Source organism: Haliotis cracherodii, unplaced genomic scaffold (assembly GCF_022045235.1).
Source record: "Haliotis cracherodii isolate W230 unplaced genomic scaffold, xgHalCrac1.p SCAF_13, whole genome shotgun sequence".
NCBI classification, from domain to species: Eukaryota; Metazoa; Mollusca; class Gastropoda; order Lepetellida; family Haliotidae; genus Haliotis; species Haliotis cracherodii.
Window position 1 is genome coordinate 30,149,427 of NW_027266268.1, and position 19,334 is coordinate 30,168,760.

General features: G+C 41.1%; 1 protein-coding gene across 2 annotated transcripts in view; it reads right to left on the reverse strand.

The window, feature by feature from the left end:
• The window catches only part of LOC139459833 (uncharacterized), a 200,290-nt gene that overhangs the window by 37,315 nt on the left and 143,641 nt on the right, over positions 1–19,334 (reverse strand). The window contains exon 1 of one of the 2 annotated variants that reach the window (XM_071241535.1): positions 489–726. The exons of the other annotated variant lie outside the window; for it this stretch is intronic. Coding sequence (XP_071097636.1) covers positions 489–557 — 69 coding nt within the window. The 5' untranslated portion in view covers positions 558–726. Of the gene's footprint in view, positions 1–488; positions 727–19,334 lie in introns of those variants that run through there. 2 annotated transcript variants of the gene reach the window in all.

A 19,334-nucleotide genomic window follows, 5' to 3' on the forward strand; every position in this document is an offset into this window, starting at 1 on the left:
ATTGGCATTAAACTTGATGGCTCAAGTCTTACTTTTAAACAGTGGTCATTGCCTAAAGGAGGTTTGAGAAGGCCGTAAATTGGCATTAAACTTTGATGGCTCAAGTCTTACTTTTAAACAGTGGTCGTTGCCTAAAGGAGGTTTGAGAAGGCCGTAAATTGGCATTAAACTTGATGGCTCAAGTCTTACTTTTAAACAGTGGTCATTGCCTAAAGGAGGTTCAAGAAGGCCTTAAATCAGAATTAAACTTGGTTCAAACTTGCAGGAACCATACTTCAGCAGTGCCCCCCTCCATTGTTTCCAAAGTCAGCCCTGATTAATATCCTTGGTTCTTGGTACCTACCCTTGGCGCTCGCTCCACCAATGTGGTCACCACTTTGGTATTCTTTGTCATATGTAACTGACTTGTGAAATAACTGACATAATACTCAAAGAGGAAATAAACTCATCTCCCTCACTCATGCACTGAGAATTCATGAACAACTTACCTGGAAGGACATGGTCCGAGAGATTTTGGAAAACAGTCTGCGTCTTTGTACAACATTTGACCCCGCCATTATGCCAGTCTTTCTCCACAATCCACACTGGCGGCAATTAATGATAATTATATAGTCAAGTGATGAAGCTCTCGGAGGAATATCACATAACCTTGAGGAAAGGTTGGTCCATTAATCCATGCTGTCACTATAGCTATATACAGCTATACGCCATACACATATATCGCTGTATGTTACCAGACTGGCGTACAGCCAAAAGTGTTGTATTTAATATCACATTGCTAATTATATGCCACTGTAACAAGTGTATATCATGAATAAGCAGGCAGCCTGTGTTTACACTTGAGGGTCGTAAATATGAAAAATATTAGGGCAAAATTATCAAATATTTGTTTGATTTCCGCTGCGGATGATTTGGTTTTAGAGTAACTTTTCTAAATAATTGCTTTACAGATTTTGCTGACCTTGAAATAATGAAATGTGAAAAAATAAAAAAATATATGAAAAGCTCTAATTTTATTTTATCACAAAAAGTTGGTGTTTAATGGCAAGACATGTAGGACTAGTTTAGTCAACACTACTCACAAGGCAACATGTTTAGATAATATCTTGTAAAATTAATTTGTATTTTATCAATGTTTATGTATATGATATTGGTTATTACATATATTATTTAGTATTGGTAAACCCTGGCACCCCTTTTCTTAAAATATTTTTTCCCCTCCTCATTCCTGCAAATGTACTGTCTTGATGTATACTAAACACAAAAATAAATTTGGGGATATTTTTTTGAAATTGTATGCTCAGTCTTCATGACATTCCTCAAAACATTCATGTTCCCTAACTTTTACTGTTAAGTATACATCAGGATAGTCCTTAATTTGAGAAAATACCTTGATCTGGCAAAAAATGAAAATGCAAACATTTTCCCCAACCAAACAAGGTTAATACATTTCCTATTTTGGCACTGCTTAGCAGTGCAGTTTTTGGTTACTTATTAAATATTAAATGTCTACCATTTCATTGTTTTTAAGACAAAGTCATTGCACATTTTGTATGTTTTATTTTCATTTATTCAACCTCAACTCACCGCCCCCCCCCCCCCCCCCCCCCCCCCCCCCCACCCACACACACACACACAAAGTAAAACAGTCCAGTGAATGCATGGTTACAATGTATCAATAATGTCATTGTGTTGGATTCATAACAAGAATTTCCCTATTAAATATTTCTGACATGACTTTTCCCATGTTTACAGTCTTCGCCCTTCCCCTTGCGTCACGGCAGGTCAAACTGCCCACTGTTTCCCCCCTTATCGTAATGACACCCCAACTGAACCCCCGCGACCTTGTCACAGACAGGAAGAGACTACTTCAAGGTCATCCATGACCTCTGATCCATGCTTTTTACTTCCACCGGTGTTCCCTTCCCTCCCCCTACGTCGGCATGCTTACAACTACTAACGAGCTTCCGGCGCTTTGTTTCACCCACATCAAACACTCCTCTTATTGACAGGAATTCAGTCAGTTTTTTAAACCCTGAAACACTACATGAAAGGACTGACACTTCCAGTGCCATGTCAGCAGGATTGACACAGTCCGCGCCCTAAAACATGTTTCTAATGCTGTAAAATTATTGTGCGTCTATGTCTGGTTTCTAAAGGTAAATAAAAAAACATACAACACAGCTGTAGGGGACAACAACTGTAAAGGACAACACAGCTGTAAAGGACAACTAAAAAGGACAACAGCTGTAGGGTACAACAACTGTAAAGGACAACACAGCTGTAAAGGACAACAACTGTAAAAGACAACAGCTGTAAAGGACAACAACTGTAAAAGACAACAACTGTAAAAGACAACTGTAAAGGACAACACAGCTGTAAAGAACAACTGTAAAGGGCAACAGCTGTAAAGGACAACAGCTGTAAAAGACAACAGATGTAAAGAACAACACAACTGTAAACGACAACACAAAAAACAGTAAAGGACAACAACTGTAAAGGACAACAGCTGTAAAGAACTGTGAAGGACAACACAACTGTAAATGACAACAGCTGCAAAGGACAACAGCTGTAAAGGATGACAGCTGTAGAGGACAACAACTGAAAAAGACAACACAGCTGTAAAGTTGTACTGTAAAGGACAAATATAAAGGACAACAGCAGTAGGGGACAACAACTGTAAAGGACAACAACTATAAAAGGATGACTGCTGTAAAGGACAACAACTATACAAGGATGACAGCTGTAAAGGACAACAACTATACAAGGATGACAGCTGTAAAGGACAACAACTATAAAAGGATGACAGCTGTAAAGGACAACAACTATAAAAGGATGACAGCTGTAAAGGACAACAACTATAAAAGGACAACAATTGTAAAGGACAACAACTATAAAGGACAAAAGTGCTTCAATGGACGACAATGCTGTAACACACAAGTCCATTCAATGTATAGCAAGGAGTCTTAAGGCTCTGTTACTGATCACAGTTACTCGTCCTCAATGCACCACTAATATTTCCAGCATCTGAGAGAGGTCTCCCTGCAACTAGAACACATGTTTACCTGCAGTTTGGCACCTCACAATCTGAAGCCAGCATCATACAATGCAAAACATAGTTAAAACCACAGCCTTGAAAACGATCATGTGAGAACATGAACACACAGTTTAAGCATACACAGATCACATGATTTTATTGGCACAGACTACACGGAAAGTTTTCAAACGATCGTAGAATTAATACAGACCAGATACAAGTATGTTTTTTGTGAATATCAGTGCCGAGCGGAGCGTGAGAGCAGGCTGGAAGATGGTCCAGGTAAACACAGGTAACCAGCAACATCTGACAAATCAGCTGATCGAGAGATTTTAATGTCAAGGTGAAGGCCGCTCGGTACACCACGATGCACTGGCATGGTTTTATGTGTGCATGTGTTTTGGTTGTAACATAGGTGCTAACATACAAGGTTATTCCGAATGGCGCCTACAAGACATTTCTGAAGAAAGGCAGCTTCCAAAAGAGGCCAAGGATCGAAGGAGCACTGTGAAATATTGACATCACTTTAAAATGTCTGTATTCACGAAAATATAAGAATAGAATCTTTTTTTGCGAAATTCTTTAAAAAATATACAACAAAATATTTGGGGGCTTGGAAATACCAAAAACAATGTTTGGAAAATAATAATTGAAACACAACTTGTTCCCTGGATGGCCTAAAGAAAATTGGGTTGTTGGGCCCTTAACAAAAATTAAGCTTTAAGAACTGGTTCAGAATCATAGATCCAAATGCTACTGTCAAATGAGGACTACCATCATTGGATTTTTACTTGTGCTCATCACAATGTACCGTATATGACCGCGGATAAGCCGACCCCGTAATTAAGCCGAGGTGCTAACTTGACCATTGAAATACGAGAGAAAATGATATGACCCACAGATAAGCTGAACCAGGAATTGAAAGGCAAATAACACTGCGAAGTCGGACTGCAAGACATGTGCCGGTACTCGCAGATATTCAAAAATATAAGATGAAAATCGTTTTAATTATATTGAAAAAGTCATTATTATTTCTAATAAAGATTTAACAAACCAGTCATCCACTTTCATAATGTGGGAAGCTGTTTCTTGTGGGTTTTTTTAATCTCATAATGATCGTTATATGTTGCCATCAACAACAAGCGCCATTTTGTGAATCGGTGTATATAGAATTACGAACCCGTGAGAAAATATATCAGCTAGAGCGAAGACTCGCAGTTTGAATTCAGCATCGTAAGCATGGCGTTTTCGTTTCCAACTCATGATGAAAATGTCAGTCAGTAAAAATATACCAACTTTTATAACCCCCTTTACACCACTATTGTATGTTAATCCAATTGAATTAAATAAACTATCATACTATGAACACATTGAATGACCATCACTTACTCACAGGCTTCTCCAGTTTATTAAACTAATCTCTCGAAAACAAAGGAATTAAGTTCCTACTCCCAACACGATCGCTAAGCACCCACAACTTGAAAATGTTTGTGTAAACAACATGACAAGACCAATCGGCCCGTTATTATCAATGCTCATTTCCTTGTGTACCGTGTTGCTTTTTAAACAACAGGAAGCAATCACAGTGGTCACCGTTTGTGACGTCACAGGAAACAGCTGATCACATGTTTTTGCAAATGGCGAACGGAATAACTCGCCGATACAGTTGTTTATTTGCCTCTTTCAATAAAGGTAGACACTTGTTCACTATCAATTTATGAACTTTGCAAAACGTACGTAATAGCTATTGGCGATTTCATCTGGGGATTATATATTTTAGCTGTGAATTACATATATTGTTACATGTAAAGATTGTGAAGTTTACGAAGAACGATAAACTTTGAACATTCAATTGAAAACTTATTATCGGAAGTAGTCACATGCATAACATTTTTTTAATAATGACAACATTGGTGTATAATAATAACTTTATTGATAATTTATAACAATAATGGCTCTAGTCGTGGCAACTTCCAAACTTTCGGGAAGTTGTGATCTATCAGACCGTCATTCAGGCGATGTTTCTGACAGATCACGATCTGAAAAATACTATCATGAAAGTGTATCCCGTGGATAAGCCGACCCCTTTCTACAGAATCTTTTTTCTGGTCCTCAAAATTCGGCTTATACGCGGTCATATACGGTAGTAGTCTTAGGCCAGCAGACAAGCATGAATTTCATAGACTGCAACTATCTACCAACCCACCTGCCCCAGAATAGGAGTGAGTGAGTATGGTTTTACGCCGCTTTTAGCAATATTCCAGCAATATCACGGCAGGGGACACCAGAAATGGGCTTCACACATTGTACCCATGTCGGGAATTGAACACTGGGCCTTTGGCATGATGAGAGAACGCTTTAACCACTGGGCTACCAGACCCCCCCCCCCGAATAGGTAATAGTTGGTCCCTAATAATTCACAACGATATTATTCATAAGTGTTTAATTGCCTCTTAAGCTTGAAGTCTTGAAACTGGTTAGACACAATATATGTTTCTACCTACTTCTTGTCCCTTCATGTTCTGAATGACGGAACAAGAGCATGTGGACTTCCATGCAGGCAGTTTCATGTTCATGTGGGATAGCATTAATGTACAAGGATAACAAGGTGATTGGGAAGGTACCAAAATACATGAGGAGGCAGCCAAAGACTGCACTGACAGGGACCGAGATTAACAATGGATTAGGTGCAAGGTTTTTTTTCAAAATGGCTGCCATGGTGGCCATATTTGAAGCTCATGAACACATTGAACACAGTCAGGTGAGCTAAAAAGACCCATTGATAAAAATCAAACTTTTGTAGATTGTGTAATAGTCACGGATTATTCATTATTTTTCTGATAATAAGTGATGAGTGGAACTACAAATATTTAACATATATTGTTGACCTGAGGCTCACAAACAGATATTTTTCATTTGTCAATATCAGATTCGAACCACCTTCCTTTGAAAACCAAACTCTTTTATGAATATTTTCCATCAATAAAACAATAAAACTGCATACAAATCTAGCAGACACGTAACCTGGATATTAAGAGGATGTGCACTCACACGCACTCACGATGTAACTTGTAAGTTCAACATAGTGACACAATGCCCTATAATGATGGCCATGCCGTCGACTTTAATGAGTACACTCAAACAGAGAAACTTATCATTGATAATCCTTTTGACAAATCTCACAGGAGGGAATTATCCCAGTATTCAATAATTGTACATAAATTCCTGACAAACAGCACCCAATGGAACTGCGAGGGCTGGTCACAGATCGTGACATCAATTAGAATTGCCTGGTTTATTGTGGTATTTATGAGTTGTAGTGCAAGAAGGTCCTGTGAACCAAGCCTAGGAATGATCAAGTACAAACTGTTTTCATTTTCAAATTGCAGTTTTACTCTGATGCCTTGGTTTTGTTTGTTTGTTTTTTGTCTAACGACGCAATCAGCAATATTCCAGTTATATGACAGCGGTCTGTAAATAATCGAGTCTGGACCAGACAGTCCGGTGATTGTCATCATGAGCATCAATCTACCCAGTTGGGATCGATGACATGCATCAACCATGTCAGCGAGCCTGACCACCCGATCCCATTAGTCACCTTTTACGGCAAGCTTGGGTTGTTGAAGACCTATTCTATCCTGGATCTTCATGGGTATGATGTCATGGTACCTAAGAAGGATGAATGTTGGGGACTGTGTCATCACATCCTGACAACATGCTCATGATATCAACCACTGGTTTGCCTATTCATAGAAAAGGGCCACTGTGGTAAACATTGAGCAAGTGAGTGAGTGAGTGATTTTACGCCACTTTCAGCAATATTTCATCAATTTCAGACATTAAACCTATGACAGCATTCAAACCCGGATCTTCAGCGTGACTGTAACATCTAGGCCACCTGACCGCCCCTTGGTAAATAGTGTGACTGGCATAACACATTCACTTCAAAGTTTATAGCAACATTTCTTAAAATTATCAATCAAAATGTTTTAAATACAAATTTGTTTCAACAGTGACTTCCAACACCCGGGGGTGGTGGGATAGCCTTGTGCACGTGGTTAAAGCATTCGCTTGTCATGCCAAAGGCACTGGTTTCAATTCCCTATATAGGTACTATGTGTGAAGCCCATTTCTGGTGTCCCCCGCCGTGATATTGCTGCAATATTGCTAAAAGTGCCGTAAAATCATACTCACTCACTCACTGAAATATATGCTTTCAGACAAAGTCTTATTGCTTGTTATCTCAAAAAGCTCAAACAAATTTTTTAGTGGCTAAATGAGCAGCAATTCACAGGTCAGAGTGGTGTGCCTTGGCTGATACCAGGATGCGCTGTTGAGGGGTTTGAATCTAAGATTTGCCCTGATTATCACCGTTGGATTGAAAGCATAAAACATGCCTAAATTAACTGAGCTTTCCTCAAATTAAGCTGACAGGCCATGATCACTCTTAGAAACACTTCAGGATTCAGGTTTATAATTGGTCCCCAACATCCTGCGCTTGTCATAAGAGGCTGTTTAATGGATTTGGGGGTCAGGATCACTGACTTAGTTGATGCATGTCATCACATCCCAAATACATGAATCAATGCTCATGATGTCCATCAATGGACCGTCTGGTCTAGACTTGATTATTTACAGACAGCCATCATGTAGCTAGAAATATTGCTGTGTGTGGCATTAAACCCCAGAGGCGAAGTGAGGTGAAATGGGGTTTAATGTCGAGTCCAAGATTATTGCACTTACATAGCGACGTGCATACATGTGTATGTGTGGCTGCTGGTCCGGACTGATGCCAACTTATAGTGCTAGCACAATGAGATACCATACTGCAGTTTAACATGAATATCCCACTCAGACACTGTATACTGACTCCGACAGGTCCTTGTTTTAGCCCCTTAATGCCGAACGCCAGACAGGGTAACAACAAGTACCATCTTTTAACGTTTTTTGGTATGACGGGGCCAGGCATCGAACCCTGGATCTTCCGCTCTCCGGGTGAATGTCTACTACTAGACTACGGAGGTGATCCAAACTCCAGAGACAAAGGTCTTTAAAATTCTATGTAACAGTGGACAGGAGGTGGCATTAAACAACAAACATTCTGTGAAATATCACTCTGAATATCTGCTGGTTGGCCAAAAGATCTCTACAGACAGGAACCACAGGATCAGAAGATTCATGTGCACCTGTTGACCTTCAGTGTTGGGTTGTCCAAGGGCATTCACCGCAAACTCCATTGATTAGTGACAAAATATTTATTATTATATAATGAAGGATATGCCTGGCCATATCGAAATAGTTTTTGCTAGGGCTTCAGAAAAACAATTCACAACTAGACATTATGTCATCAACTCTTGAGACCTACAGTGGGCACCTGAGGTCAGATACATGACAGTATTGAAATATCGACTTGTCCCAGCCCTAACTGAGAGAATAAAAATTTCTCATTTTGATCCATAAATTGCTTTGTACAGTGATACATGTTTAGATCACTCAGTTTGAGTTTGACAGCAGCCATTTTGTCAACCACCTTGTTCATCATCATGTGATCACCACACGGAAAGGAAAATCCAGTTTAATCCGGACCTATGCCATGAATATTTTATGTTCAGAATGAATTCCTATGCTTTGGCACACTTTCTCAATCCTAATTGATCAAACAATGTTGCATCTGTTATTATTATAATTATATCATATTATGAATTTGAAGAATGTACCTTCCAATTTTAAACTGATAAAGTACAATTATAGACCATGATAGACATTATTACCCCGGTCACTGGATCAGTGTGCACTCGTGTTCAGTCTCATCACCCTGGGGAGTATACAACCTAAACACTCTGTGGTCTAGTGGTAGAGCGTCCGCCCGGAGAGCGGAAGGTCCGGGGTTCGATCCCCGGACGCGTCATACCAAAAGACATTAAAAGATGGTACTTGTTGTTACCCTGTCTGGCGCTTGGCATTAAGGGGCTAAAACAAGGACTGGTATACTGTGTCTGAGTGGGGTATTCAAGTTAAACTGCGGCATGGTATCTCAGTGAGATAGCACTATAAATCGGCATCTGTCCGGACTAGTACAAGCAGCCACACAAACACACACACTTACATGCACGCCGCTATATAAGTGCAATAATCTTGGACGCGACGTTAAACCCCATTTCACCTCACCTAACCTCCTCCTACCGGGTACCCATCCACTGCTGGCTGTACAGAGGCGTATTTTGAACAAAGTCACTTCCCTAAGACGGAGACAGCACATGTGTTAAACGTGCCTCATTGTTGTCAGCAAGAAGACAATGGTCTGTAGTCGGCAACATTACAGTGGTGCATAATCAGAATCCCTCCGACTGATCTGACTTTCATCAATCATGCAGCAAGCAATAAAAGAGGCAGGAAAAACGGCTTTTATCCTAAAAATACTTCAAATTTGAAGCCTTTTATATTTTGTACTGTAAATCAAACAGGCCCCATAAATGATGACGAAAGTAAATGAGTTTTCCACATCCAGTGACAGTAAATCAAAGTTGAACTAGAGTTACTCATCCTGCCATGACGTCCTTGACCTTGTCCTCTCACCGCTAGTGCACATCGAGCATGGCAGTAATGACAATTGCAACAATCGCAGAGGAAATGAGGCCCTTATTATAAAATGAAATCCTCTTCAAGACATTTCTCATAATTAAGATACCACTACTCATAAACATATAATACTTCAACCAGACTAATAATTCCGAAATATCTCAGCTCATAATTCCAAAATAGCCCGCTGGACCAATAAAGGTTGCTCAACGATGGCGTGTACCTGTTGTGTACATCAGACAGACATGTCAGGATTGTGTTATCAGTTATACTGCAACACTTAGTAGTCTAACAACTCGGGGCTTCTTTCAACCAAGGGGTGGTGGGATGGACTCGTCGTGGTTAAACTGTTCTCTCGTCAAGCAAAGGCCTGGGTTCGATTCCCCATATGGGTACAAGTGTGTGAAGACCATTTCTGTGGGGTTGTGGGGTAGCCTAGGGGTCAAAGTATTCACTTGCCCTGCCTAAGGCCCGAGTTCGATTCCCCATATGGGTACAAGTGTGTGAAGACCATTTCTGGGGGGTGGTGGGGTAGCCTGGAGGTCAAAGCATTCACTCATCCCGCCGAAGGCCCAGGTTCAATTCCCCATATGGGTACAATGTGTGAAGCACATTTCTGGGGGTGGTGGGGTAGCCGCGGGGTCAAAGCATTCATACACCCGGCCGTAGGCCCGGGTTCGATTCCCTATATGGTCACAATGTGTGAAGCTCATTTCTGGTGTCGCCTGCCGTGATATTGCTGGAATATTATTAAAAGCAGCGTAAAGCCATACTCACTCACTCACCATTCCTTGTGTCCCGCCATGATTGATGTCAAAATCAGTGTTGAGCAAGACTCAAATCATACTTGAGATCATCATATTTGTGCTCAAGTTGAGCATAAAAACAGACTATTCTTAAACCTTCGTTTATTGGGTCAGTTTTGAGAATGAAATCGTTCTCAGAAAAGTTTTATAACCTTGGGGCCTGTGTCTCCTTAACTCAAGGTCATACATCCAAAGTCACATGACAAGGATTTTATCTTTCACATAACCATTCCTAAAAGTATAATGATACAGTTGCCAAGCTTGTGGAGGATGGCTGACAGTTAAAGTAAAAGACAACTGATAAAGACTTACAAAGCAAGCACATGTAGAGATTAGCATCTGGCTGTATAATGGCAAGTAATTGATTGTAGAGGAGACATTAAGATGGCATTGGTATATGGTAATGTTACCTTTAAAGACAAGAATTATATGGGACAAAGGTTGTCACGAATTGGATACCATTACAATTTTCTTGAAATATACCACTCAAAAGAATTTAAAGAACATCTGAATTGCTCATATATGACTATAGGGAAGATTGATTGTTTGTTGTTTAATGCCACACTCAGCAATATTCCAGCCACACAGTTGACATGCATCAACCAAGTTAGCGAGCCTGACCACCCAATCACTTAGTCGCCTCTTACGACAAGCATATAGTCACCTTTTACGGCAAGCATGGGTTGTTGAAGATCTATTCTACCCCGGATCTTCATAGGTTATGGATGTCAACTTCTTTATTAGGAGAAACACAACATTTCAGAGTATCACCTGATGAAGGGGTAAGTATGTAGCAGAATTATGTGTGTGCATCGATAAATGATGTCAAAAACACAGCTACGGGTGTGATTCGTTTATTAGATGACGAGTGGTATACCCTTTCTTTCACACCCAGAAGTATGGCCTCTAGGTGTAGGTGACACTTTAGTCTGTCACGACTACATGGTCAGGGCTACAGTGACATCAAAGTACCTTGACTTTACAAAATCTTTAAAATGTGCCCACTTGCTGTCGCCTGTCAGTGACTTGTCTGTGTAGTGACTGAGGTGCAAGTGAGGGTTAAAAAGTATGCAAAGCTGACCCTAAGGAAAACAATAGGGTCAACCACTCAACCAGAACATTTGCCCTGGCTGACACAAAGGAGCTGATAGGGTAGTGACTGACCCAAGCATAACTAAGTTAAAAGGAATTGTATCAAATCTTCATTAAAATCCCTAAAACCCATACTGCAAACTAATACTAAATACTAATACTAAATACTAATATTAAGTACTAATACTAAATACTAATATTAATAATAATACTAATGCTAATACTAACTACAGTATCTATTATTTACACTATATACTAATACTGACACAAATAACTAATGCTAATATTAATACTAATACTAACTACACTATGTATTATATACACTATATACTACTGGTATATTACTGGTTAGTTGACAGTTAAACAAATCCTGTAACTGCCACACACTTCCCCTCCCTGTTTAATGACGTCCTCGTCATTCTTGCTTACCAGCCACCAAGTTGACTAACGCATCAAGTGCCTTCTCTGATCTGCCTGCAAATACACCCTTAGCCATTAGGGAGCTAAGGTACTCCGCACGACCAAGCCAGTCTGATGATGGTGATGGTGATGATGATGATGGAGATAATGCAGACATTACATAATCTCCTCTGATCTGCCATGCTGGTCTAGTTCTCTCTCTGGTAGATCTCCTTGGTGCTGGTATAGGTGGGACTGCGACCTTGGGTTGGGTCTGTGTGTCACCAGGACCGTCTTCAGGAGTCTGTGATTCGTTCTGTGAAGAGTCTGCATCCTGCTCCATTCCTTGGGCATCAGAGCTGTGGACATCTTCAGCAGCATCTACCACTTCCTCTTCTCCTGTCACGACCTCATCCAGAACAGCACTGTCTTGTGCTTCTCCCTCAGTCGGCCTGTCATCTGGATTATCAGTTGACACTGACGGGTCTGATGGGTCAAGAGAAACAACAATGGTGATGTCATCTGTTTCTTCTTCCTGGTCCTGATCTTCGTCAGACAAGGGGCTCCTGTCTTCCTTGGGGGATGGTCCAAGCAGTGTCCTGTCTGAGTGTCTTGGCTTAGGAATCGGTGTTTCCAATGGTAAGGAACTGATGGGCAAAAGCAGATTCCTATGGAGTGTACGGGTTTTTCCATCTCCACGCTCTTTCTGTACAACATAAACTGGAATGCTGGGATTTGGCTGTTTAATTACTATATACACATCCTCCTCCCACTTGTCTGACAGTTTATGTTTCCCATCAAATGCCACCTTTTTCACCAATACCCTATCTGCAATTTCCAGTTGGGTTGCTCTCGCTCGGTAGTCGTAATTTGACTTGTGCCTTGTCTGAGACCTCTTAGCATTGGCAGATGCCAGTTCATAAGCCTGTTGTAGATTGTCCTTGAGGTTCCTGATGTATTTAGACATGGATCTCGACTTCTCTGGCTCAATGTCTAAACCAAATGCCAAGTCTACTGGTAATCTTGGAGCTCTCCCAAACATCAGATAGAATGGTGAATAATTTGTAGCCTCATGCCTGGTGCTGTTGTATGCATGTACCAAAGGTCCAACGTGGCTCTTCCAATCCTTCTTACTCTCTGGGTCAAGTGTCCCAAGCATGTTGAGAAGTGTCCTGTTGAACCGTTCGCACATGCCATTACCCATGGCATGATAGGGCGTAGTGCGAGACTTCTGCATGTTGGTCAACCTACACAGTTCTTTCATAAGAGCTCCTTCAAAGTTGGCACCTTGATCTGAATGAATACGCACAGGTAATCCATAATGTACCACAAAGTTGTGAAAGAATACATCAGCAGTGGTCTTGGCAGTCATATTTCTGGTTGGATATGCCTGTGCATATCTGGTGAAGTGATCGGTGACTACAAGAATATGTTGTTGTCCGCCCTTGGATGGTTCCAGTGTCAAAAAATCCATACAGACTAATTCCAGAGGTTGTGATGTTTGTATGTTCACTAATGGGGCTCTTCCTGGGGTAGTCTTGCGTCTAGTACACCGTTCACAATTCTGTACATGTCCCTCTATATCCTTTGTCATCCCTGGCCAGTAGAACCTTGCTTTTATCAATGAAGATGTTCGATCTCGACCAGGGTGACCAACATTGTCATGAAGACTATGCAGCGCTCCTTTACGGCATCTTGTTGGTAGCACTAACTGTTCTTGTACCTCTCCATTGTCATGGATTACTCGGTAGAGCACACCTCTCTTCAGCTTGAAGTGGTCAAAGCTCTTCAATAAAGTAATCATCTCTGTGTTTCCAGTGTAGTCTGTGTAATGTGGTCTTGTCCGATTCCTGAGATGGGTCATAATAATGTCTAGAGCTGGATCTCTTGTTTGGGCTCTCCGCCAGTCTGTAGCATTGATGGAACAGGTTTCTTCAGTGATGTTTAGTTCTTCATCAGGCAAAGCATCTGCTGAAAAACAAACACATTCCAACAGATTTGTAGGTAAAATCGTGCCACAAATAGCATGTACGGAGTCTTGAGAAATCACATCCACTTTCTCGTTTACTTCACTGGACTCTGGCAGCCTAGATAGTATGTCAGCATCGACATTGGCTTTTCCTGCTCTGTATTTGATGTCAAAGTTGTACGATGCAAGGGCAGCTAACCATCTGTGTCCGGTGGCATCCAGCTTGGCACTAGTGAGGATATAAGTGAGTGGATTGTTATCCGTCAGTACAGTGAAGTTCTGTCCATAAAGATAATCATGGAACTTCTCACAAATGGACCATTTCAAGCACAAAAACTCAAGCTTGTGGGCAGAATAGTGGCGCTCCGACTTGCTAAGTCCCCTGCTGGCATAAGCAATCACTCTTGGTTGTCCATTCTGTTGCTGGTATAGCACTGCTCCAAGACCATGACTGCTGGCATCTGTGTGCAGTTCAAAGGGGAGAGAATAATCCACATAACCAAGAACCGGAGGTGTAGATAGACACGTCTTGAGTTCTTGAAAGGCACTCTCTTGAGTCGGTCCCCACTGCCACTGAACTTGCTCCTTCTTAGGAATGTGAGATTTCTTTCGATGAATCTTTGGCATTAGTTCTGAAAGAGGCTTGGCAATTGTGGAAAAGTTCCTCACAAACTTCCTATAGTAACCAGCAAATCCAAGGAATTTTCTGACGTCTTCTGGTGTGCAAGGTGTGGGCCAGTCCTGAATCTTGTTTATCTTTTCTGGATCTGCCTCAATGCCATCTTCAGATACTATATATCCCACATATTTCACTCGTCTTTTGAAGAATTGGCATTTCTTTGGGGCCAGCTTCAAACCACATTCCCTCAATCTCTGTAGGACACGTTCCAGTCGCTCCAGATGTTCCTCAAATGTTCTTGAAAAGATAATCAGATCGTCAAGATAGATTAAACATATATCAAGATGTAATCCAACGAGACACTGTTCCATTAGACGTTGGTAAGTCGCCGGTGCATTGCACAAACCAAATGGCATACGATGGTATTCAAAGAATCCAAGAGGTCCAACTGTGAATGCTGTACGCTGCTTATGGTCCTCCTCCAACTCAACCTGGTGGTAACCACTCTTCATGTCCAGGACACTGTAATATTTCATCCCTCTGAGACAATCCAAGAGTTCTTCAATCCGGGGAAGAGCATAGGAATCCTTGATGGTCTTACGATTCAGCTGTCTGAAGTCGACACACATCCTCAGCTGGCCTGACTTCTTCCGTGCTAATACAACATTCGATGCCCATGGGCTATGAGAATGTCGTATCACTCCAGCAGATAAGAGTTGTTGAAGGTGTGTCCGGACTTCATCATACATGGCAGGTGGTATACGCCGGTGTCGCTGTTTAAAGGGGACATCATCAACCAGATCTATCCTATGCTTGACAGCATCTGAATGGCCTATGTCCTCTTCACCTTTTGAGAATATATCACGAAACTTCATGATGACTTGTATCCCTCTCTCAAACTCTTCTGGCGTTAGGGTACTGTGTTCAATCTCAACTTGCTCTGTTAATGCAACTCCTTCAAATGGCTTGCCAATGGACGGATGTTGTAAAGTAACTGGTTGGAGTTCACAAAGAATCGCTCTCGGTTGTATCACAACAGTTCGTGTGGTAACATTAGCAATATGCACGTCTATGTATCCAGAATAACTGCTGTCATAATCAATAATCGTAGGGGCTATGTCCAAATCTGTAGGAATGGATGAACTGTTTGTTGGCTGTAAAAGGGCACAAACTCTTGGACATCTAACTCCTTTGGTAACGTGGCCTCTAAGCACCGCACGGCTGTTGGCTGGTATGATAACTCTGGAACCTTCAGCGTTGTATACTAGTCCAAGTCTCCAGTCATTCTTCTCCAAGTTCTTCTCACATAAAGTAATGGTTCTAAAAGCAAGGTACCAAGGCGTTATTAGGTTGGCATGCTGCAAGAATCTGGCACCATGTCGTACCTTGCAATCCTTCAAGAAGTGGGTAAGCACATTGGTTCCTAATAGCACAGGCACTTTCCCATTGTACTGTGTATCTGGTACCACCAGTAACAAACAAGGAATAGCTTCACTAGTACCAGAACCTATTGCATTGACCTTGACCTCAATGAAACCATCGTAAGGTAATGTTTCGCCATCCGCACATTCGATATCCAATAGATCTCCTAAGGGCTCAATAGGAATACTTGAGAGATGAGAATTGTAGAAGGACCTAGACACCAAAGATACTGATGCTCCTGTATCCAACAATGATCTGACCTGTGTATCTCCCATATATAAATCAACCTCATTCGTATTCCCAACTAATCCCTCAGGAACTCTGTTCCTGGGCTGTCTTGAAGGACCTATGGCTTGCCCCTGCCCATAGGCCTGCATGAGTTTAAAGTCCTCCCACGACGACTGTGTTCGAGTCTCACTCGGCATCCATACTGGTAATGGCCTCTCTGTCCACATCGCCAACACTCTGGATCAGCTGCTTCACTTCCTGCTCGTTGGGATGAATAAGGCGAATATTCAGAATGGCCTTCTGGTCTTGGGTTAGAATAGTTGGAGGGCTGTCGACTCCTCCACTGGTTATCTCCCCTTGGCGCTTGTCGATAGTCCTGGGATGTTCTCCAACTCTGTCCTCTTTGGTTTTTCATGTCGGCCATGTCTGTAGTAAGTTGGTGTAGGATAGTCTTCATATCAGACATTTCCTTCTTCCACTCTGGTTCAGACTCCATGGCTCTCTTGACGGTACAAGCCTGTTTCTCTTGGCGAGCTGATGTGGCGCTATGTTGATCTGCCTCGATTTCACGTAGTGCTTCCAGTAAGTCCACAAAGTTATGGATGCTGTCAAACTTGTGGCCAGATATATTTTTCAAAGAGGGTTTAAGCCCCGTCCACAGCATATTATGGAGCATCTCATCCCGTGTCTCATATTTGATGGAGTTATCCCTCATGGCCCTTGAAAGAAGTTCCTCTAGTCTACAACTCCATACAGATACATCCTCTTTCTCTTCCTGCCGAGCGCTGTAGAAGAGTGCCATACTGCACTCTCTCCTCTCCACAACACCAAACACGCTTTTGAACTTCCTAAGTAAGTCAGTGGTGCTGGCGTCTGGTTGCATGTGAACGGCAATCTTGGCCGCCTCCCCCTTTAAAGAATCCCTTATAGCTTGGTCCTTAGCTTCAGAGGAATAAACCTTGTTGTTAATGAGACAGTCTACATGGTATCTCCAGACTTCATAAGATGTATCTTTGCCGGATTTGTCACCGCTGAAATTTGGAAGTCTGGGGAACTTCTGATACATGTAGGTAGGCATGCCTGATGATGGCTGTGGAGCTGTAGCTTGGGCTATTCCCTCCTTGGATTCCTTCTCTGATTCGACTGCAGAGTATTCATTCATCCATGTTGCAAAGTCCTCTGGGGTGTCTGCTTTGGGTTTAACACCTAACTTCTTGAAAGCCAGGACAATATTCTTCAATTCATCACCGGTGAGTTCCATCCTTATAAATAAATATTCGTCCAAGACTCAGAATGAATTGTTCACAATGACTATCAGAGTCAACAACTAAAACCAACTGAAAACCATGCTAAGTGTAGAACGGATACAACTGTCGTTCTATAAACGTACAGTGAAAAACAGTTACAACTGTCGTTTTGTAGACGCACGGTGTGTATGTGTATACGGTTTGGGTTTAAATTGGATTAGATGGTTTAATTTTGGTTTCAATTGGTTTAAGTAAATATAGTTGTCGTCCAACTATACAGCAAAGTACATTGTACAGTGTAAGTATAGAACAGTTTAGGTGAAAGCAGTTTCAAAAGTTACCTTTTCTGACCCGATAATACCACCTCTAAATGAACTATCACACAATTACACTGTCACTTAATAACAGCAATTACTTCACCTCACCACCCTCTTGTGGTTAAGGAAGTGTAATACAGTTATACCTGTGACAGCAACACATTGTACTTATTGTATGATAACTGAAACGGAAACACAATCTAAGGTAGGTATTAGTAGTACTAAGTAACTGTATAAGAATAAGTAACTTTAATTACTTAATGTGACTAAGTTACTTCATGGCTAACTACTACAAGGTTAAACATAACACCAATAATACTGAATGAATATGATACTGTACTGTGATATATATCCTATTTGTGTTCAACCCCACTGACTAACCAATAACTAAGGTCAAACTATAAAACATTAATCCTATTAGAAGTACATGACCCAAAACAATACTAAATTACTAAATAGCAAATGTTAGTATGCAGGGTGAGTGATTAATACGTGCTCTATTGTCTGTTCAGTTCAGTGTTCTGTCTGTTGTCAATGAAAAAAACAATAAGGAAACCTACTAGCCTATATAGGTGAAGGTATAAGTATTTACGTAACTTTAGGGTAAGTTAGGTTTATGTTTCTTTGGAATGAAAGTTAATAATTTATTTACTCTCCCTCACAACACAAGATTCATTCACTCTAAACTTGAAACTGAGATTGAATATGCCAGCATGACTATAATAAACCATGGTATACCAAAGCATGAAAACAACAGGAAATATATTTCAAATGGATCAAATTAAATAAACAACACAATCAGTGATCACCGGTATATTTGCAAATCACGACAACACGGCGCGTCAAGGGGATCCCGCGATCTGTGAAAGTGGCCAAGCATCTCGTTTCCACGTACTTACAACGAATAGTCCGAACATATATTTCACGAATGTCACCATCAAGAGTCACTAATCATGCCACGATAAACATGATAACGCGTAGGCCTATATGACAATACGTATATTAGATAACGTGAAAGGCTGAATTAATCAACTATTCAAGCACTATAGCATCCCGGGCAAACCATCACTGTTCATTCCAACATGTAGACGTCAGATCCACACTCAATCATCAAGGTCCTCACTGGGGGCTCCATTTTGTAGCAGAATTATGTGTGTGCATCGATAAATAATGTCAAAAACACAGCTACGGGTGTGATTCGTTTATTAGATGACGAGTGGTATACCCTTTCTTTCACACCCAGAAGTATGTCCTCTAGGTGTAGGTGACACTTTAGTCTGTCACGACTACATGGTCAGGGCTACAGTGACATCAAAGTACCTTGACTTTACAAAATCTTTAAAATGTGCCCACTTGCTGTCGCCTGTCAGTGACTTGTCTGTGTAGTGACTGAGGTGCAAGTGAGGGTTAAAAAGTATGCAAAGCTGACCCTAAGGAAAACAATAGGGTCAACCACTCAACCAGAACATTTGCCCTGGCTGACACAAAGGAGCTGATAGGGTAGTGACTGACCCAAGCATAACTAAGTTAAAAGGAATTGTATCAAATCTTCATTAAAATCCCTAAAACCCATACTGCAAACTAATACTAAATACTAATACTAAATACTAATATTAAGT